General features: G+C 39.5%; 1 protein-coding gene across 1 annotated transcript in view; it reads left to right on the top strand.

Moving 5' to 3' along the window:
* The window catches only part of KLHL1 (kelch like family member 1), a 544,736-nt gene that overhangs the window by 485,334 nt on the left and 35,256 nt on the right, over positions 1-24,146 (top strand). Inside the window, exon 7 of the mRNA XM_033949988.1 lies at positions 7,908-8,132. Within this exon, the coding sequence (XP_033805879.1) occupies positions 7,908-8,132 (225 nt within the window). The remainder of the gene's footprint in view (positions 1-7,907; positions 8,133-24,146) is intronic.

Raw genomic sequence — 24,146 nt, 5'->3', positions numbered from 1 at the left:
TTGTGCATGAGAATTTCTGCACCACTGAAGCTGGTTCTCTCTATTTATTTTATGAGTATAAAGGCATGCAGGTGCCTATTTTGCCTGTATAAACTAGGCATAAAATATGTGCCTTTTTAAAAAAATTTCCTTTCATAACATTATCTTGGATTTGTATATGTATTGGCATTTCTAGTCATTCTTAATTTTAATGTTAATAAATATTGTCTTGTTGGGTGCTAATGCTGGGTACCCAATGAATCCATTTGCTGTTGAGGTAGAAATTTTTTCTTTAGCAGCCCATTAGCACCACCTTCATGGTAATGACTGAAGTGCTAACATGTATATAATTAGGGGGTAATTCTGTACAGGTTGCAATATACATGAGGTCTGACAATTAAAGTCATGAACTTTCCACCGTGTATGCATCACTGTACAAACAGTTCGGTAAGATTCCATATCAGTGTATCACAGCTGTGTTTGTGTCAACATGTGGCAGTGTTTTGCTGAGTGGCGTTCAATATTGTTACGTGTTTTTGTGTGCCGTTGCTAGAATGTCAGAGCTTGAATTAGAGCAATGAACAAACATTAAATTTCTTGTTAAACTTGGCAAGAGAGGAAGTGAAATCAGGGACATGTTAGTCCACGTTTATGAAGATAATGACATGAAGAAAACAGCAGTGTACAAATGGATTAAATGTTTTTTTTTTCTGAGGGGAGAGAAAGTGTCACCAATGAAAAAAGGTCAGAGCAGCCAGTAACGAGCAGAACTGACGAAGACATTGCAAAAAATTTGTCAAATTGTGCGTCAGAATCATTGGCTGACTATGAGAAGCATAGCAGACCAAGCAAACATCGATAGAGAAACAGAGAACTCTTAACTGAAAATCTCGGAATGAGAAAGGTAAGTGCAAAAATGGTTCCAAAGAAGCTCATCGATGAACAAAAGCAAAGGAGAGTCAAAATTTGCCAACACCTTTTAGAGAGGCAAGATGATGTTTTGGGCCATGTTATCACTGGTGATGAAACATGGGTGTACCAATACAACCCTGAAACAAAGCGTTAAAGTGCACAATGGAAGTCAGCCAATTCTCAACAACCAAAAATTCTGCCAGTCCAAATCAAGAGTCAAACAAATGTTGCTAACCTTTTCTGATATCAGAGGGATTGTTTATTATGCATTTGTATCAACTGGACAAACTGAGGAGCATTTTCGATAGGACGTCCAAGTCTGAGGTTGGACCTTTAGGACAAGACTTCCACAAATCCAGTAGAAAAAATGTCCATTTTCAAAGCTGCCAGATGTCTATCTTTTGTTTTTGAAAATGACCTAAGTAGATGTTTTGGTCCTTAGGAAATCTATCTTTTTTAGCCATTTTCAAAAATAAAAATGTTCACATGAAAAATGCACAAAAGCAAGTTTTGTAGAAATACCCAACTACCTTGTCTGATCGTGGCAGGGGAATCCCCATCAGCTGAGCTGGTTTCATAGATTCCTGCCAGCTCAGCTGATGGGGATTCTCCCTGCCAAGATCAGCTGGAGCCCTACACCCCTCACCCAACATTCCCGACCCCCCCAACTTCCCCCCACATCCTCCAACATTCCTGCACCCTCCATACCCCCGACATCAGGCAACATCCTCCCACATTGAGCCAATCAGAGCCTTAGGCCCCTCCCATTGCATTCCAAGATGCATTGGGAAGGGGAAGGCCTGACATTCTCTGCACATGGCCCTGTAGGCAGGAAGGAGTAGGTTTCCCTCCTGCCGATTTTGCATCAGAAGGTACAGGGGTGTCAGGTGATGTGGGGGGGATGTTTCCTCATATTGGGTGACGTGGGAGGTATTGCCTACAAAGATAGCACCTGGAGTGGTCTGCCCCCCCCCCCCTTACTACACCACTGGTGCTTAGCACAATTCTGTATACTCCAAGTGCAGTTTGCAGAATCATGTGTAGTGCCCATCCATGTGACTAATATTTAGGTGCAGGCATTTATACTAATGAAAACCAGGCCTAAATGCCTGCACCTAAGTTGTGCATGGACTTAGCCAATTCTAAAACAGTGTGCCTAGCTTTTAGGAACATCCAAGACCCAGCCAGCCATGCTCCCCTTGGCCATTCCCCTTTAGAAATCTGCATACTAGAATTTATATGTACCACATTATAGATTAAGCTTAGAAAATTGTACACGTAAATTCTAATAAGTGCCAATAATTGTTAATTGGCAATTATCAATGCTGATTGGCTTGTTAAACAATAATGTTCTATGTGCAAATCAACAATATATACAGATTTGCATGCACAACTTTGGTAGAAGTATATAGAATCTGAGGGTAAATATGAATTCAATAACAGAAATTAGGCATCTAATTGTTGTCACAGAATACTAGTGTAAGTCCACAATTACACGCCTAATTTTAGGCATAAGAATTCACATCTTAGAAGTTATGATAAATGCTCACACCTAACTGCTGTCAGGCACATAACTGATAGTACTGTATTCTATAATCAAATAGATTCTCTAGGGTTCTGTGCAGGGACTGCTTCTTTGTAACACATTTATCGATGATCTAGAGATGGGAATAACTAGTGAGATGCTAAATTTGCTGATGACACAAAGTTCAAAGTTTTTAAATTGCAAGAGGATTGTGAAAAATTGCAAGAGTACCTTGTGATACTGGGAGACTGGATGACTGGGTATCAAAATGGCAGATGACATTTAATGTGAGCAAGTGCAAAGTGAGGGAAAAGAGGAACTCGTTTAAAAATAGAAACGGGAAAAAACAGTGGAGGCCTGGAACCGTCACAAAATCGATCAGAAAAAGTGTCATAAGGTGGTAAGAGATGCCAAAAAAGTCTATAAAGAAAAGATAGCGCAAGAAGCCAAAAACTTCAAGCCCTTTTTTAGATATATAAAGGGAAAGAAACCAGCAAGAGAGGCAGTGGGTCCTCTCGATGACCATGGAAGGAAAGGGTCAATCAAAGAAGACAAACAAGTAGCTGATAAGTTAAATGCATTCTTTGCCTCTGTCTTCACAAATGAGGACACTACAAGAATGCCAAACACAGAGAAGATATTCACCGGAGGCATAGAGGAAAGCCTCGAAACAGTAAATGTGGAGTTGGACATGATATATTTTCAGATTGACAAACTAAAAAGTGAAAAATCCCCTGAACCGGATGGAATTCACCCGAGAGTATTAAAGGAACTTAAGGTTGAAATTGGCGAACTATTGCAATCTTTAGCTAACATGTCAATTAGAACCGGGCAAATACCAGAGGACTGGAAGATAGCAAATGTCATCCCAATTTTCAAAAAAGGATCAAGAGGTGAACTAGGAAACTACAGACCTGTGAGTCTCACATCAGTTCCTGGGAAGATAATCAAAGCACTAATTAAAGACAACATTGTACAACACTTGGAAGATCACAACCTAATAAGGGCTAGTCAACACGGCTTTAGGAAGGGGAAGTCATGTCTGACAAATTTACTTCAATTCTTTGAGAAGGTGAACAAACAATTGGATAGTGGAAATCCAGTGGATATAGTTTACTTGGATTTACAGAAAGCGTTTGACAAGGTTCCGCATGAAAGGCTTATGAGAAAACTACTGAGCCATGGAATAGGAGGAGAAGTGCACAGATGGATTGGCAAATGGCTAGAGAACAGAAGGCAGAGGGTTAGCATTAATGGGCAATTCTCAGACTGGGAGAGAGTGACCAGCGGCGTGCCCCAGGGTTCGGTTCTTGGGCCTATCTTGTTTAATATTTTAATAAACGACCTTGAAGAGGAAACAACATGCAATGTAACAAAGTTTGCAGAAGATACAAAAATATGTCGGGTGGTTGGCTCCCTAGGGGACTGCGAGGATCTCCAGAAGGATCTAAACCAGCTGGAAACTTGGGCGAAAAAGTGCCAGATGAATTTTAACATAGATAAATGCAAAGTGATGCATCTAGGAAAGAAAAACAAAGAACATGAGTATAAGATGTTGGGGGTGACATTAGCCAAATGCGAACAAGAAAGGGATTTGGGGGTACTGATAGACAAAACCCTAAAGCCTTCGGCTCAATGTGCGGCAGCGGCAAAGAAAGCAAGCAGGATGTTGGGCATGATTAAGAAGGGGATCACGAGCAGATCGGAAGAGGTCATAATGCCACTTTACAGAGCGATGGTCAGACCTCACTTGGAATACTGTGTCCAACACTGGTCTCCATACCTAAAGAAGGATATAACTTTGCTGGAGAGGGTGCAGAGGCAAGCCACGAAACTAGTCAAAGGTATGGAAAATTTGAGCTACGAAGAACGACTCAGAAAACTGGGACTATTCACCCTCGAGAAGAGAAGATTGCGAGGAGATTTGATAGAGACTTTTAAAATATTAAAGGGATTTGATAAAATAGACCAGGAAACAGCATTACTAACATTTTCGGAGGTGGCACGGACAAGGGGGTCATAGCCTGAAACTGAGTGGCAGCAGGTTTAGGACAAATGTTAGGAAGTTCTGTTTCACACAGCGAGTGGTTGGCGCTTGGAATGCTCTCCCGGAGGAGGTTGTGGCGGAGACTACTGTTCCGAGTTTCAAGCGCAAGTTGGATGCACACCTTCTTGCAAATCATATTGAGGGATACGGGAAATCCGGGGCTCCAAAAAGGAGTACCTAAATGGGCCACCGCGTGAGTGGATCGCCGGACAAGATGAACCACGGTCTGATCCGGTGAAGGCATTTCTTATGTTCTTATGTTCTTATGATGCATGTGGGTAAACTATAGCTATGTGATGCAAGGTTCTATGTTAGGAGTCACTGGCCAGGAAAAGGATCTACCATGTTTCCTCGAAAATAAGACACTGTCATATTAATTTTGGGCCCCAAAAAGGAATTAGGTCTTATTTTCGGGGTAGGTCTGAGCTCCCTTCAGTTATTCCGCAAACAACTGAAAGCCTGGCTTTTCAGCAAATTGTAGCTCTATCCTTCCCCCCTTTCTCTCCCCCCCTTCTACACATAAGTTCATGTAATCCTTTTTCTTCTTCGCTACCCACTATTTTAAGTTCTTGTAAACCGTGTCGAGCTCCATTCTCATGGAGATGATGCGGTATATAAACTTAAGGTTTAGATTAGATTAGATTAGATTAGGTCTTCTTTTTTCATGTACAATGATCATCTCTCCCCACTACTTCCTTTCCTCTACCCCAATTCTTTCTATTTCCTTTCTCTCCCCCACATGTACAACATCTTTCCTCCCCTCTCACCCATCCCCTTGTGCAGTGTCTTTCTATCCCTCCCTCCCATCCCCCTGTGCAGCAGAACCCTTCCAGCTTCTATCCCTCCCTCCCTCCCTCCCATCCCTTGTGCAGCACGACCCTTGCAGCTTGTATCCCTCCCTGCCTCCCATCCCTTGTGCAGCAGAACCCTTGCAGCTTGTATCTCTCCCTCCCCCGCGCACCCCCCCCCCCTCCCCGGGCTGATCTTTCCATCTCTCCCACCATAATACTGTACCTTGTAACAAACATCAGCATCACAGCAATGTAGACAGGCTGCTTCGCGGCCTTCTCCTGCCCGGGCACATGTGGCATGTTGCTGATTATATCATCAGTGATGCGGCAGAGGAATGCCCAGGCAAGAGAAGGCTGCAAAGCAGCCTGTCTACATTGCTGCGATGCTGCTATTTGTTACAAGGTACAGTATTTCAGTCTCACGGTCGGCAGGAGAGATGGAAGGGTTGGTGGAGGGCAAGGAGGTCGTCAGAGGGGGTGTACGGGGAAGTGCTGCTGCCGGTGACTAGGGCTTATTTTTGAGGGTGGAGCTTATATTAAGACCTACCCTGAAAATCATACTAAGACTTATTTTCGGGGTAACATGGTAGGTGTCATTGAGGATACGTTAAAACTCTCAGCTTCGTATTCCGTTCTATCAACATTTGTAGGCAGATTCTAACAAACATACATAATAGAGTGGAGTGGAAAAGGCAGATGTGAATTGCTTTGTTTACTCTCCAAAAACACTAGGACTAGGGGGGCATATAATAAAGGTAATAAGTAGTAGATTTAAAACAAACCAGAAAAAATATTTCTTCACAGAATGTGTAATTAAACTCTGGAATTTTTTGCCAGAGAATGCGGTGAAAGCAGTTAGCTTAATGGGGTCTAAAAAAGGATTGAATAAATTCTTAAAATGGAAGTTTATGGACCATTATTGAGATGGTTTGGGGAAATCCACTACTATGGATAAGCATCATAAATTTTGTTTCATTATTTGGGATCTAGCTAGGTACTTGGGATCTGAGTCGGCCACTATTGGAAAAAGGATACTGGGCTTGATGGACCTTCGGTCTGCCTAGTATGGCAATTCTGAAGGTCTGTCCTAGTATGGCAATTCTGAAGGTAGGTGCCTCGATCAGCATGCTTAGTTGATCTAGGTGCCTAGCTTAATTTTCTTAATTGGCTTAATGAGTGCCGTTACTTGAAAGTGCCATTAAAAAAACAATTTAAAAATATTTAAAAAATTTAATTAGATAGGAGGCCTCTAACTCAGTAGGGGCCTACCACTTCAAGGAGGACATCTATGCCAAGGCACCTACCAGCAAGTAAATATGGCTAGGGGTGGATATAGGGTATAGTTTGGCTTAGGCACATTCATTTAAGAAAAAAAACCCTGTCCTAAATGACAGTGTGCCTAAGGTTTCAACATCTAGCCCCTAAGATCACTTAGGTGCTTCTAGGCATAATTCTATAAATGGCATCTGTTAGATGATTGAAAATTGCACTCAATAGCACCTAGATGTTATACACCTTTTATAGAATCAGGGCCTAAAAGTTTATTGATATAAAATGGGCTTTAGATTTAGCACAAACTAATTCTCTTAACACATGTTAAGGTGTGTTAAACTTTAACACTGCTTGATGAATTCCCCCCCCCCCATATGCATAAATGGGTTTCTATACATATAGCAAAAAACAAACACTACTGCTTATTGAAACTTCAAACAATCATGTATTATATAAACTCTTTTCAGAACATTGAGTCACAAACATTTCAATATAGCTACTTCAGAATGACAAATGGATGAGGAAAAAGCTTCAAAACCCTACCTATTTGTATAAATTCAATGAGAGTTATTTGGGGGGTGAAGGGAACCCCACTGGCATATAGGACATGCTAATTCTGTTAGTGCACATTAAGCTTTAGTGAAAGGGCTGATCAGTCAGATACAACTCTGATCTTTTAAATGTCTGATTTTCCTGATATCAGATAAAAAATACTCAAGTTTATTTGCCAATGGCTGATCTAAGAAGCCAGTTAATCAGTATACCTATTCTACCTGAATATATACCACTTTGATAGCTTTCAGACTTGCAGATGGTATATAAAAAAAAAATAAATTACATATGTTTTGATTCTTAAGGACTAAGGTTACCGATATAGATGAATGTTAATACTCTCTCAATAAAGATTTAAATTTTAAAATATTGGAACTGCTATAAAATACACAGTAGAATCACTTCCACCGAGGGCCAAACAAATTAGTAGGGCTGGCCAAATCTCTAACACATATCAAAAAACGCCAATCACCCTCTCCTAAAACTCATATCGTGTTATATACTGTATATCAAGTTTGGCATTTAAGATAAGTAAAAAGATTATCAGCACTTTAAATATTTATTGAGCAAGATATTTAAGAAGTGATTATGCTATTATATTATTAGTGAGCCGGTGAGGAAGCTTGTGGCCTTGAAAAATTTATCAGGTAATTACTCTCGTAAAACAAGCTGCTTCTGAGGCTCCATGCAGTGATTTTAAAAAACTTGATATGTATAACACTATATAAGTTTTTGGAGAGGGTGACTGGTGTTTTTTGATATGTATAAAATACACAGTATGCAGTTATTGTGATTTTAAAGAACATTATCTCTTTATGTGTGTTCCTAGGTGCAACAACAATAGAGAAGTATGACCTCCGAACAAACATATGGATACAGGCTGGACTGATGAACGGAAGGAGGCTACAGTTTGGGGTGGCTGTTATTGATGACAAACTCTATGTAATTGGAGGCCGGGATGGCTTGAAGACCTTAAACACTGTTGAAAGTTATAATCCAAAAACCAAAGCTTGGACTGTCTTACCTCCAATGTCTACACATCGGCATGGTTTAGGTAAGGAACTCCAGTTTTTAATATGATGTTGATAGCATTGCTGCATCGTACTTCTAATAAATGCAATATAGAACATACAGTAACTTTCTGATTATACTCACACAATTGCAGTACTACAAATGATTTAGGAATAGAGGATAACAGCTCAACTGGTTGAGACAGGGAAAATGAATTTTCAGTTGATTAAAGAGGAAGAATACAAAATTCCAAGTTAATAAACCCTGCCAACCTCTGCCAAGTGTAAAAAGTCACATTTAAAAAATCTCTGATGTTTAAGATTAAATATTCATCATATACGAGGGGATTCTAGAAAGTTCTGAGCCCGAACCAAGAAGAGAATGACTGGATATGGTTCAATCAATGATCTGAAACAATGTCAAAACATAGAATTTTGTTTCTACAAATTGGCACTTAATGAAATGAGATAACACTCTTTTTAGCTATAGTAGCAAAATAATGCTCACAATTTAGGAAGTTGGTTGGTTGGGCTGAGAACTTTTCAGCACCCCCTTGTAGCACACGCTAATTTTTAGCACATGCTAAATCCATTAGCACATCTTAGTAAAAGGATCTCTTGAATCATTAAGCTCCACCAGATAATAATAATAACATTATTCTTTTATACTGCCATAAGCAAAAGTTCTAGATAAAAAGTTCAGATAAAAAGAGCTGGACAATCAGCGAAATACAATAATACAGAAAATACAAATATTTGTAAAATAGAATTTCAATAATAAAACTCACTAAGTAATAAACTTATTGAACAAAGTGGAATTAATTTCCAAAAACTGCAATAGGATAATACATTTACCTAACCAAGATTGTTGCCTACCAGCTTGAAATGCTAGCGTCCTATCTAAGAAGGTCTTATATCTACACCCATTAATTTTTGGATAAGCAAATAAGTAGAAGTTTCTCGTTTCTCTTGATGGTCTATGCAACACAAAATGAAGAAAAAGGTAAGCTGGAGATAATCCCGATATCAGTAAATTGAAGTAGTTATTCTACATGTCTTTTGAGGCAGCTTTGGCAAAATGCATCAGGACCCAGTAAGTTATTTAAGATAAGTGCACTGATTTTTTGTTTTGTTTTTCTTTTTTACTTTGTTAACACTGAATAGTTTTCCACTTTTGAATACTGAAACTTGTGTAATGATTGAGAAGCGGTTGAGATAAACAAATGTGGGGCATACCGGTAATTCCATTTTGTGGTCTCTTCAACAACATCTCTGAGTACATTTTCATATGCATAAGATACATTTACATCTTTATGTTAAGTGCTTTTTGTGTTTCAGTTTGGGCATATTCACTTGGCAATATTTAGTAGTTTGTTTTTTCCCTATCATTTTTGGGATAGCTTAATTTTAGGACCCATTATAGAATGGTGCTTTTTTTCAGGACTGATTTTGTAGGCTTAGTATGTAGAATTCAGTCCATTACAGCCCCCAACATATCCTAATCAACCTTCTTCTATACATTTTCTACTACTTTCTTCTTCTCCAGTCTGCTTACTACATTCTATTGCTTTCTACATCTATAGTATATCACCATATTCTTCCCTCATAGCTTCTTTTCTCTTCACTATGCCTGTCTTTGTTTTTCTTTGTTCTCCTCTATCCTTCTTCTTTCAGATCTTCTTCAAACCAATTTCTCATTTCCCTCACCCTCTTTATGTAAATTAGATGCAAATAGAGAACTCTTTTCTTGATTTATCCAAGATGAGTTTTGATGTGTTGGGAATCTGAGTATTACAGATGCCACCATATGGTCTGCTGTAGCAGATAAGTGCCACTATCATTTTGTATTGCATTGATCTTGATTTTTAAGATAAACGAAGATGTGTTCGTTTTAACTCTTGCCATCAGTTGTCTCAGAGCTTTATGAGTTATTCTGTATATTGCTAGTTATAGAATAAGATAAAAACTTTATTGAGTGTACATTGATATTATCCAGAGGCATTCTGACTTCTAATTGCATAGGATTTCATCTGTGTGAATCCCTATTTTAGAAAGAATGTGGAGAGTGGAATTAGACATTCTAGTGCAGGACTGCATGTTTATGGCTTCTCACATCTAGTGGATGCAGTCAGTTTAAAAACTGCATATGAGAAAAACAAACATATAAAGCACCCCCACAAGTATGTGGTACAGCTTTTATAAACCACTGCTCCCACTCTGCAAATTGTTCTTGATCTTTCAGCAATATATCTCCTCAAGATCACCTCCTGAAAACATGTGATTCGCCCATCACCCCCAAGCACATTCAATCAACCAAATACATCTAACCCCTTGATCATACCCCTTTTGATCCCCTCCATAACCTCCCACCCCCCACAAGCAATACTTAAACCAGGCCATAACAGGGACCCTCATTTCTAGTGGAAGCAGGAGTGCTACCTAATTAAACCTTCTCTAAATATCCTGCCTTTCAAAATGGCTATAATGACCCATAGCAATAATAGAATGGTACTATACCACTAGGAGTCACAGAATTGCCTAACTTTGACTTACCTCTGGCCTTTTTTGGATACTGTGATGAAGCCTATGGGCCAACAGTGACCACTGACACAAACTGCGACCAAGAAGAGGCACTAACTCCACCCTACTTGGGTCTTCAACCTCTCTAAAGTGTCATCTGCTGTTTATATGAGGTAGAAGCTTCTCTCACTTCTAAAACTACCAAACCTACCCTAGCTTATCAAACAGGAAATCAAACACTTAAGCCAGTGATTTAGAAGACTAAACACTTTAATTAATGTCAAACAGAAAGGAAACCATAAACTTGGATCCAACTTATACTAGACAGAGCTTTGGTTTCATGCTTCTGAAATACTTCATGCTGTTTCAATTGCATATCAACCCCTGTGGACATTTCCAGGTTTTCACTGCCCCTGGGAACCTTTTCCACTTTCCAGGTTTCAAACAGGGCACCTTTTCTAATCTAATCTAATCAGCAATATCTGAGTCACTCTATGCCTAACTAGGTGCAAGGCAACTTACAGGAGATACACAAGCAGCAACATGTTAAGAGTAGATCAAAGAGTTACAGTGAAATTGTGGCTTTTGTAGGGAAGCTAAGAGATGACAGCAGATATACAATACAGTAAATGAATATACATTTCAGCAGTGGTATGTAATACATGATTCGTTAGTTCTAACCGTGTAGTGCGGATTTAGCGTGCGCTAAAATTCTGCACATGCTAAAAACGCTATTGTAGCTTAGTAAAAGGAGCCCTAAGTGAACCTATGTTGACATGTCAGAAGCAGTTAGAGGCATGAAGATGCTCCAGATTTGGTCAATAGCACAGGGGTCAGCTATCACCATGAGTGGTACACGTATTGGGTGTTACAGTGATGGCTGGTTTCTCAGTGTATAACTGTCAATTTTAATCTCATTTAGAAAGAAATCTGCTAGGGTCTGAGCATTTGGTTGAGAGCAGCATTCAGATAGATCTAACTCTGTAGGTGCAGTCTGACTTCTAATTGCATGCACTAAATGAAATAGTTTTTGGCTTCGGCAATACTGAATCTGTATTTATTGAATGCAGTCGTCCAGGCAACTATATGTTTGAGTAAGTTAGTTTTTTGCCATTGCCTCTTAAGATGTCGGCAAATTTGTTTTCTGGTTTTATTTTTTCTGTAAACCAAAGGGAGGCTTTGGTAGCTCTAGTGTTACGGTAGCATAGAGGGATCATTGAGTCCAGTGTGTACTTTACTGAGTTTTTCCAGTTAGTCAGCTGAGGCTGTGGCTAACATTATTTCAGTACTGTAATTTTGTTCCAGAATTGATTGGTATTGATCTTGCCTCTTGTTAAGGTTTTTTTTTTTGGTAGGATCCTTGGTGGATGTACTTTCCATATATAGGGAGAGGTTGAAGGACAGCAGGTAGTGATCTGAGCAGGGAACAGGGGGCCATACAGTGTCTGAGATGAGAGCGGGTGGATATCAAATGTGCATCCTTTTTCAAGTGTAGGACTTGACAGTTTTAGATCATGTTAACTGTCAACAAGGAATTTTTTAAATTTGGAGACATTTGTATTCTGGGATTCTAGTGGTAGGTTTATGTCATCCAGGATAATTAATCGTGTGTATTGGCAAGTAAGCTTCAATATAATTTCTTGCAATTTTGTGATGAACCAGAAGAATACGTCAACCTGACTCACTTCGTTCCCTGACATCACTGGATCAGGCAAAGCCTTTTCAGTTTTTCAAATTTGGAGCCCTCAGCAGTTTCTTCCAAAGGCGTCATGCTGTACATGAGTTGGAGTGGAGTGATTCTCCCATACCAGCTTGACTCACTTTGTTTCCTGCCATCGCTGGATCAGGTGAATCAGCTGCTGGTGGAGTACAGCTGCCTTTTCAGTTTTTCAAATTTGGAGCCCTCAGTAATCTCCTCCAATGGTGTTTCACTGTACGCAAGTTAGGGGTGGTGTGACTCTCCCACACCAGCCCAACTCACTTTGTTCCCCAACATCACTGGATCAGGTGAAGCAGCTCCTAGCAGAAACATAGAAACATAGAAACATAGAAAGATGACGGCAGAAAAGGGCCACTGCCCATCAAGTCTGCCCACTCCATTTACCCACCCTATTAAGTCTGAGTGCTAATGACTTAGTTCCTTAACTCGACCGTCGCAGGGATCCCACGTGGATGTCCCATTTATTCTTAAAGTCGAGCACACTGGTGGCCTTGATCCGGTGGCAGTGCACCGGAAGTTTGTTCCAGTGATCTATCACCCTTTCTGTGAAGAAATACTTCCTGATGTCACCACTAAATTTCCCTCCTCTGAGTTTGAGCGGGTGCCCCCTTGTGACCGAGGGTCCCTTGGGAAAGAATATATCGTTTTCTACCTCTACACGACCTGTGACGTACTTGAATGTCTCGATCATGTCACCCCTTTCCCTGCGCTCCTCTAGGGTATAGAGTTGCAGCTTGCCCAGTCTTTCTTCGTATGAGAGATCCTTGAGTCCAGCGACCTTCCTAGTGGCCATCCGTTGGACCGACTCAGCTCGAAGCACATCTTTCCGGTAATGTGGCCTCCAGAATTGCACACAGTATTCCAGATGAGGTCTCACCATGGCTCTGTAGAGTGGCATTATGACTTCAGGTTTGCGGCTGACGAAGCTTCTATTGATACATCCCATCATTTGTCTTGCTTTGGATGAGGCCTTCTCTACTTGTTTGGCAGCCTTCATGTCTGCGCTGATGATCACTCCCAAGTCCCGTTCTTCTGAAGTCTTAGCTAGTATTTCTCCATTCAAGGTGTATGTTCTGCATGGATTTCTGCTACCGAGATGCATGACCTTACACTTCTTAGCGTTGAAGCCCAGCTGCCATGTTGAGGACCAGTTTTCCAATGTGATCAGATCCTGCATCATACTATCTTTGAGATTGCTTTCACCTACTATATTACACAGTTTGGCGTCGTCGGCAAACAGTGCTACTTTACCCTGTAGTCCTCGGGTCAAGTCCCTTATGAATATGTTGAAAAGGGATGGTCCCAGGACTGAGCCCTGCGGCACTCCGCTAGTCACTTCCGATGTCTCAGAGAGGGTGCCATTGACCACCACCCTCTGAAGTCTTCCACTCAGCCACTCCTTGACCCATGTAGTTAGTTTCTCACCTAACCCCATTGATTTCATCTTGTTTAATAGTCTACGGTGTGGGACACTGTCAAAGGCTTTACTGAAATCCAAGTACACTATGTCCAGAGACTCTCCCAAGTCCAGCTTTCCTGTCACCCAGTCAAAGAAGCTGATAAGATTGGACTGGCATGACCTGCCCCTAGTGAATCCATGTTGGCAGGGATCCCTCAGATTCCCCTCATCCAGTATTGTGTCCAGTTTGCCTTTAAGTAGGGTTTCCATACTTAAAGGCAAACTGGACACAATACTGGATGAGGGGAGTTGCCTTTTAAATTTTTCAAATTTGGAGTCCTAAGTAGTCTCCTCCAATGGCATCATGTAGTACATGAGTTCATCTCCTTGCCTTCCAGTAACTACAAGCCTTCCTTTATCTATCTCTGTCAGCAGGGCAATTGGCTTAAACTGCTGCTTTCTGATGGCTTGCATTGCTGATAATCAAAACCAGCTGGGGAGGATTGCTGCTCTGCCCTAAGGCTGCCTCAGCTCTGAGCTGAAGAGCCCAGTGCATTCTAGGACATGTAGTTCACCCAGACAGACCTCTTATTTTACCTTTTTAAATGGCTAAGGTGTGTTAATATTTCATTGTACTTAATTATCTTTACTGTAATGATATGCAGCCTTGGCTTACTTTTCATATACCGTCATCCTCATGATCCTCAAACTTGATTTGATAGTCAGTTGTTTTGATAGTCTTACTTGACTCTTCCAAATTTAGACCTCTCCCAAACCAGCCCTGCCTGCATCTTCCTGGGCTTCTTCCTTTCCCCAGTTTATATCTTCTCAAGTATTGGGATTTGTAATAATGATTTATACGAGCGTGGACCTCTTTCCTGAAATGCACAGTTCCATATCCTTACTTTCATTCTTACTTGACCTAGACCTCTTTTCTGATATCCTGCTTTAAATTCCAAGCATGCCTTAAATTCCATTCTTCTTTTAGTGCTTCCCTTCGGAACCTCATCCCATGTCCATTTGTACTCAACCCTGGGAGTCTCTTAGTTTCTCCCTCTCCATGAAGGCTACTTGAACCTCTATCCTCCACTTTTTATTTCTAATTATTTTTAGAGATGCCCTCTTCTTTAAAAGGGCTCTCCTTAATGGTAGATCCATGGATTGCCTCTGGACTGTTATGGCTCTCCTTTTAATCCCGTTTTGTCTCCTCCTGCACTTTTGGATTCTTTGTTGAACCCCGGCTAACTTTTCCTTTCCCACAGGGATTCCTTTTGTATCCCGGCCATCCTGTGCACTTTCTGTGGGCATTATCTTCTGGCCAAGTCTAGGAACACTTCTCAAGTGCCTATCTACTTTCCTCCATGATCTTCAGGACAGAACAGCATAGATCCAGTGTCCTAAGGATGACTTATTGCTCATTGCCTTAGGTTTTTGGATATGGGGGTCTCCTATATCCTGTTTCTGACCCTTTGGTGGCCCTTTTCTTTCCCTACCTTGAACTTTCTCTTCATCCTCATTTTATTTATTTATTAAAAATTTTTTTTATCTTTATTCATTTTTAAAACTTTCAAAAAGTGTAACATTAGATACAATCATTTTTACTTTAACTTCACTTAATATACTATCAAAGTATAACTCACATCAAATATCCCCCCTCCCTTATACCCAACAATTATTCTTAAGTATAAGAAATCATAAAGTATTCCCCCCCTACCCCCACCCTGGACGTGTATGAACAAAAGGAAAAATAATATTCATTCTGTACAGTATTTTGTTAATGGCTCCCAAACATCCCTAAATTTCTTAAAATGCCCTTGCTGTATAGCTATTGCTCGCTCCATTTTAAAGATTTGGCATAACGAATTCCACCAAAAATTATAATTCAGCCGATCCAAATTTTTCCAGTTTTTCATAATTTGCTGTAATTGTCATGATGAGCAAAAGTTTACTATTATTAGAAGAGATGGGGTGGTAGATACAGTAAACTGTGCTACTGCTTAGTGTATTTATTTATTTATTTATTTCAATTTCTATCGCGTTCTTCCAGAAGCTCAGAAAGGGTTACAGGTAGACATTCACAATCGTTTGAAAACAGACTAGTCATGACTACTGTTTAGCTACTGTTTCAGGATAGCCTACATTCTGAGTATGATTTTGAGGTTCACATATCTTCCTAGATTTACTTGCATCCCTTCTGGGACCTTGAGAGCCATTCCCTTGTATCTGAGTCATCACTCGACTGCAATATAGTCTCAGAATTTCCTGCCATTGCTCATGGCTCTGGGTTCCAGGGATCTGACATTGCTGACATTTAACACACGCTATTTCACACGTTAAGGCCCTAATGCGCCTTCATAAAAGGAGCCCTTAATATGAAAAGTTAAAAAATAAAATAAAATGAAGTACACTGAATACCTCCCCCCCTTTTACAAAACCATAGTGTGATTTTTAGCGCCGGTTGTGGCAGTAACAGTTCTGACGCTCTCAGAATTCCTATGAGCGTTGGAGCTGTTGCCGGCACTACAGTTTTGTAAAAAGGGGGTAAAATCAATAAATGGATGTAAACCAAAAACAAGTAAAATAAATATCAAACCAATAGATGAGTCAAATTAATAACTATAAATAAATTTATGTATATTAATACATATAAATCAGCTAATCACAATGATATCCAATACAAAAGGCATTACCATTACCCTTATTAGGTATGCCATTATCCTACCTCCCCTCCCCCCCTTTATCAAACTGCACTAGACAGTTTTAGCATGGGCCAGCGAGGTAAGTGCTCATAAAAATTCTATGAGCGTCGAAGCATTTACTGCACCAGCTCACGCTAAAAAACGGTAGTGCGGCTTGATAAAAGGGGCCCTATATTTGTTCACATTAGAAAATCAACAGTTCATGGTTCTTTTATATTTTTTAGTGCTGTCTTAAATTAATTCATATGCTTTGATATATTTTATGCATGTCATCTATTTTTACTTAATTCATTACTATAATTCATTGATCCTTTTTGTATTGGATAGTATTGTGATTAACTGATTTATATGTATTAATACTCATATGGATTTTATTTATTTATAGTTATTAATTTAACTCATCTATTGGTTTAATTGATATGTATTTTACTTGGTTTTTTTTTTCACATCCATTTATTGCTTTTATTCAGTGGCTTTCTCAAGTCTACCTAGCCATTAATGGTTTATTGACCTTTTTCTCTAGGAACTTACCTAAACCTTTTTAATTCCAGCAGTGTTAGCTGCTTTCACTGCATCTTACAGCAACAGATTCCACAGCTTAATTGTGCAAGAAGTGAAAAAAATATTGGATTTGATTTCTGAAGTGTTTTATGCTTTGGGGTCTTCTGAACTACACATAGATGCCAAATGGAGAAAAGAATAAATATCTGAAAATTTTAAAGAAACGCAAATTTATTATTGTGGTGAGCTGGCTTTTTTAATCACTGCATAAAATATGACCTAAAGACTAAAGAACCAAAAATGACAGCAGAGGTAATGGGGAGTGTGTGGCACAGTGGTTAAAGCTACAGCCTCAGCACCCTGAGGTTCTGGGTTCAAACCCACGCTGCTCCTTATAACCCTGGGCAAGTCACTTAATCCCCCCATTGCCCCAGGTATATTAGATAGATCCTGTCAGACCAGATAGGGAAAAATGCTTGAGTACCTGAATAAATTAATGTAAACCGTTCTGAGCTCCCTTGTTCCAGAGAAGAGTGACTAAGATGGTTAAGGGGCTGGAGGAGTTGCCATACAACAAAAGATTAGAGAAACTGGGCCTCTTCTCCCTTGAACAGAGGAGATTGAGAGGGGAGATGATTGAAACATTCAAGGTATTGAAGGGAATAGACTTAGTAGATATGGGTAGGTTGTTCACCCTCTCCAAGATAGGGAGAACGAGAGGGCATCCTCTAAAATTGAAAGGGGATAGATTCCGTATGAACGTAAGGAAGTTCTTCTTCACCCAGAGAGTGGTAGAAAACTGGAACGCTGTTCCGGAGTCTGTCATAGGGGAAAACACCCTCCAAAGTTAGACAAGTTCCTGCTGAACCGTAACGTACACAGTTAGAGCTAGTCTCAGTTAGGGTGCTGGTCTTTGACCAGAGAGCCGCGTGAGCGGTTTGCTGGGCACGATGGACCCCGGGTCTGACCCAGCAGCAGCAATTCTTATGTTCCTTATGGTATAGAAAATTGAATAAATAAATAAATAGACACTCTGTCCAGGCAGCTAACAGCAGAAGAAAAGAACCAACATGTGCCCTGCACCCATCTACTGGGCCCCTTTTAGAAAATTGCAGCAGCGATTCTTCTGCAGCAAATGCACTGAAACCCATAGGAAGTGAATTGCTATAACGGCTTTGTGAAAGGGGTCTGTTATCAAGAAATATATTTCAGATCATAATGAATATTAAAATCACCTAAAATGATCAGACAAGGAAATTCAACTGACACTTATCCAATAAATTAAAAATAGACACCCTCCATTTAACTAAGTTATATCTCTGTAAAAGATGTCATTCTTTCCTAACTGTACCAGTTCTTTCACACATAGGCACACCGCAAAGTTCACTGTCCAGGCTAATCTCTAAATAAAACATATGCACACCTCTGCAATATCCTCAGAACACCTCTTTTATTTAGCCAAAAGTATTATCAAAGAGTACATATTCTCAGGCAACTAAGAATTCATACCCTTAGATATGACTGACTATAGTGTGTTAACTTTATTTTATGCATGTAAAAGGCATCTACCGTACTTTATGTCTTTGAAAAGCACAGAAGCTACAAGGATCACATTTTTGAGTTTCTCACAAATTTGACCTTTCTCAGTTCTCAGAAAAACATTCCAACTGGCATTCTATTTAATACATACTCATTTAAATTTAATGAGTATGTCTAATGCATTTGAATAATTCAAAAATGTAGCTAATTCATTCTCTAAATCATGAAAACATCAACTACTGCATTTACCTGAATCATTTAACAATCTGTTTTAAATACTGGATATTGCTTATGTTTTCATTTATTGAGATTTACTGTACTGCCTTTCGAAGGGAATAACATCAAAATGATTTACAAGACCAAAACAGAACAAAATAAGAGAGGAGGAAAGCACAAGCTCCAGTACTGGGATAGAAAAGGATAGACACGGAGGATTGGATTCTCTAAATAGTACCGTATCAGTGGCTGCCTTAAAAGTGGCCACTGATCATGTGTCAGTTGTGCAATGGTGCTGTTTATAGAATTGCGCTTCTGGCAAAGGTAGGCGCTGGAAATGTAGACCAGGTTTTCAAGGCCTACATTTCCAGAGCCTACCTTTAACATGAACCGTGCCTCTGAAGGTGCCACATCCGGCATTAGCCACACCATGATTCTGGTGTCATTTTGTAGGCACCAGTAGGTACCAGTAGGGTGCCTAGCAGCGCCTAAGTTAAGGCCCCCGTTTAAAGAATATGGGCCAAAGGGAGGAAAGGAGAAACACAATTATTCAAAGAGCAAAGGAAACCTAAGGTTACCAGAGATCCAGATTTACCCAGACATGTCCTCTTTTTAGAGGACATGTCCAGGTGTCTGGACGGCTTTTTAAAACCCATCACTTTGGGTTTTGAAAAGCTTCCACCTCGGGACTGCATCGGGAGGGCATCTGCGCATGCATGGATGCAACGCGGTGATATCACGCACGCCTGTGTGTGATATCATTGCATTGCATCAGTGCATGCGCAGATACCCTGAAATGGCCCCAAAGATGAGAACAGTTTGAGGGGGTGGGGCTGGGGGGCGGAGCTGGGGGCGAGGATGGGATGGGATAGGGCATGGCTAGGGCATAATGGGTGGAACTGGGCAGGCCTAGGAGCAGGGCTATGCAAGTAAAATCCGGTAACCCTAAGGAAAGCTGTACCGAAACCTCAATCCACCAGCTCAAGAATCCAGAATGAAAGGAAGGTTACTCCCCAAAGATCATGTTGAAAAAGAGAATCTTGAGTTCAGTCATTAATTTCTCGTAAGGAAAGTTTCAAGTTTCAATTTTAATAAATTCTTTGATTAGATCGCAAAATCTCATTTCAATGCGATTTACATCAGATAAAAATCAGAAAAAATAATAAAATCCACATATATCACATATACTGCTAATTGACATTAAAACATGAGCAATAAGGCTGGCAGAGAATTCCAAAGGGAGGAAGCTAAATACTGGAAATCAAAGCCTCTAGTAGAGTCTAGTTGTAAATAGGCCATTGAGGGGATTATTAGAAGATGAGGAACTAAACATGAGATCAGAGCAAAAGCCAAGTAAAGCAGGATGTTGATATATATAGAATGCCTTAAGAATAAGGAGGAGAACCTTAACTATTAAAATATTCCTTCTTAAGCAGAAGCATCAAATGAAACAAAAAAAATATAGAGTCCTTGGTAGAACCCTCAATAAAATTCACCTCCATTTGAAAGAATTTTTAATATAACATTATTTCTTAAGTGGTATACTGTAGGTATATTCAGAGATGGGTAGTAACAAAGTACTTGTACTTCATTATAGAACTTAAGTACAATTTGCAGTACTTTTGGAATGAGTTACCGGTACATTTTTTTTGCCACACTTTTTATTTGTAACTTGTTACAAATAAGCAGTACTTTTGTATTTTGTAACAAAGTACAAGTTTGAAAAGTTTTTTTAAGTATTTTCAAGGACCATACCAAGTGATGTCAGACATTGCTACAGGAAGTGCAGCAAGAGGTCATGGTGGTCATTTTGAAAGGCCTTTGTGAAGGGGCAGGAGAAAGGGGGTTGCGTTCTTGCCCCTGAACTCCCCTGCTGGACCACCAGGTATGTAGGTAGGCCTGAGAGGCATACCTACACATTAGAAGGGATTGGGCAGGCAGGGCAATCTTTAATGCGGGCAGAGGGGAGTGGGAAGGGAGGAGAGAAGAGGCATTGTTAGGGGGCAGGAGAGGAAAAAAAGGAAAAAATAGTTATGCAGACCCCAGCTTGATATTAAGCTGGGGCCCATATAAAATAAGTGGGCAAATTTAAGACAACTATTGAATATCAGTGTTTAGTCACCAATTGGTGATTTAAGCGGGCTAGATCTTCTCTGACCCACTTAAATCGCTCTGAATATCTGCCCTAATAACTCTCCAAAGAAGAGGCAGGACTTCAAATTGGCCATACAGGAGTAAAATATGACAAAAAATTTTTAGAACACTAATAATATTGGATCATTGTTTTCAGAGAACCATACCTTTAAAAAATCCCCATTGCTGTCTATGGGAAGCTGTTAGAAGCCTGTTTACTATAAGTCCATTTGAAATGCCTCTTCTCCCACAATTACACACTCTGGCAACACAGGTAGATAAAGATATGGAAAAACATCTGACAAAAATTGTGAAGGATAGTGCAAAATGCATCTTCAAAGTTAGCACCCTAAACTTCTAATTTGTTCCCCCCCACACACACACATCTCCAATTGCCCCCTTACCTACTTATATATTATTACCCTCCACACACTTCCTCACATGCTCTTTCATATACTACCGCACAGTCCCATATGCCCTCACATTCCTACATACCAACACGTATGCACATGCAGCACACAATCTCATACCTTCCCTTAGCATACCCACATAAACCCATACCTGTGCCCCTTCAAATGACAGACAAATTGAATTAAATAACGTATCATATCTTATGTACTGGAAACTATGTAAACACTATGGAGTCCTTTTACTAAGCTGCAATAAGCACTAATGTGTCTACCACGGCAAAAAAATGCCTTACTGTGGAGCATGAAGAGAAATTCCATGGTAATTTTTGGAAGTGTGCAAAAAAAATGGAATTTATTACATGCTAACTGATTAATGCATGGTTAGCACGAGAGCCCTTTCCAGTAAGGGCTCATGCACCAATGGTCATCTTCACTAAATATTCTTATTCATTCTCTCATTATTTCATGTTTAGATTACAGTAATGCATTATACAAAGGAATCACTAAGAAAGAAAGAAAACATCTTCAAATTATTCAAAATACTGCCATTAAAATTATTTCAAAAGCACGAAAATACGATCATGTCACACCTCTTTTGATCAACGCTCACTGGCATACAAGACCATAACTTCCGGCTAACCTGATTTTATTATCCCCCATACTCCCCATCATACATTATGCTCATCTAATCAAAACTTGATATCCATCCCTTCTTTAAGATACATTAACGCTATGCGTACTAGCATTTTTTCTGTTATGGCCCCTATCATCTGGAACTCAGCACCAAATTATATAAAAGATATTACATCCCTTGATAAATTTAAAAGTAACTTGAAGGCCTTTCTTTTTAAAAACGCTTTCGGTGTATAATAGTCCTTCTAAGGACGGTAATGGAAATCTGTTCCTTGCCATTTTTAATCATTTTAGCCTATTTTACAAAATACTAGACTATTGATTTTATTGTTCCCCTTCCTTTTGTTTTGGTCCTTCTCCCCCTCTTTCTCTTTATACAAATTGTATTTCTGCCCTTTTCCATCCTGTATCGGTAAGTTAATATTTGTCAGTGCGTTTGATTGTTTGTACCATTATTTGTCATTTGTTTTTAACGTACGCTCTTATTATACTTTGTTTTTATATTATGTAAAACCGCTTTGAATTTTGATAAGGCAGTATATCAAATTTTCAAATAAACCTGAAACTTGTCATATGTTAATGGAAAAATTACTGTTTGGCCATTAATACTGAAAATAGAAAAGTTGGCAATTTTACACCTATGGTAAAAATGACCTTAGTGCATCAGAATGGCATGCATAAGAATGAGGTAGAGCCACTTTTTATAGCAGTTTGGTAAAAGGGCCACTTTAATATTTCTGAGCCAGAAAAATATCAGTAACACAATCATAATAAAATTGTGGAGAATTAAGAAGTTGCGATCACCTGGGATATTCCTATCCCCACAGATAATTTCATGCAAGAAAAACAGACATTGTGGCAAAGGGAAAAAAGCACAAGAACGGAACTATTAGTAGAAATTTCAGTGCCAAGTGACTATTCTTTAATGTGTGTGAAGAAACAGATGACCTTAAAGTATCAAAAATGTAATCAGAGACCCAGAGAATGTTCCAGAATTGTGCTAGATACTACTGGCCTAAATGAATTTTCATGTGCATCTTGATATGTTGTTTGTGCATACTGGACAAGATTCTTTAAAGAGGGCTTAACAAAATCAGAACTGATAACATAGAGCTTCTTTTACTAAGCTGCGATAGCAGTTTTAGCGCGTGCTGAATTGCCCCGCGCGCTAGACCTTAACGCCAGCATTGAGCTGGTGTTAGTTCTAGCTGCATAGCACGGGTTTAGCGCGTGCTAAAATCCTGCGTGCGCTAAAAACTGCTATCGCAGCTTAGTAAAAGGAGCCTATAGTGTAGAGTGCTATGAATGGAGCTCATAGTTAGGCACCAGGTATAGAACAGCAGTTAGCCCTGGGAACGGTGCCTAATGTTAAGCTTGTATCTAACAAAACCAGGAAATTGACCACATGGTCCACAAGTATCTTCCACTAAATCATAAAGAAAACCCCCCTGGTATTAAGAAATAGAACTGTAAGGTCTACTTTTTTATTTTATAGGGTAAAAAGCCTCAGAATTTGGAGCTATGTACCTAATTCGGGTTATACCATGAATAAATTCATTGGCTCCTGCTCACGACACAGGCAAAACCCCACATTTTTATTTTATTTTATCTTCTTTACTTTCTAATTTTTCTTAAAAATCTTTTGTATAGCAATGCATTCTTTTTAACTAGAACTGGTACCCACCATTTAATTATTTTTGTGGCATACCGTACTCTATACTTTTAGCCTAACAGACTATTCCCATAGTGCACAGAATTAGCAAATCTTACAAAGATTGTCTTTAGAATTATGATGTTAAAATCGGTTCTGTATAAGCAATCAAAACAGTTACTTATCTCAGGGAATCGTGATTTCTTCTATTTCATGAGCATCTTAGTTTCTTGAGGTGTATTCCTTAATTGTTTAGCAATAACTGCTGTTCATTTCACTAACCAACACGGTTTGCGTTTCGTGGGACCGCATCTACTTCTGCTGCGTCAGGGAATTTCTTATATTGGCTGTGCTGATTCTTCATGCCGAACTGGGTACATAGCTACATATTCTGAGGCTTTTTACCCTATAAAATAAAAAATAAAGTAGACCTTACAGTTCTATTTCTTAATGCTAGTGGGGTTTTCTTTATGATTTAGTGGACAATAACTTTAAGCTTGATCATTTACATCAGCTGAAATGCAATGTAAATCCTTGCTCCTAAATTAGGATCCCTTATTCTATATCTGCACACATAAATTACAGGAGCAACCCGATCTGCCCATGACCCTCCCATCACCATGCCCCATTTTTGGAA

Source organism: Geotrypetes seraphini, chromosome 6 (genome assembly GCF_902459505.1).
Source record: "Geotrypetes seraphini chromosome 6, aGeoSer1.1, whole genome shotgun sequence".
NCBI classification, from domain to species: Eukaryota; Metazoa; Chordata; class Amphibia; order Gymnophiona; family Dermophiidae; genus Geotrypetes; species Geotrypetes seraphini.
Note: the sequence above shows the minus strand (reverse complement) of the source record. Positions and strands in the feature narration are given on the sequence as shown.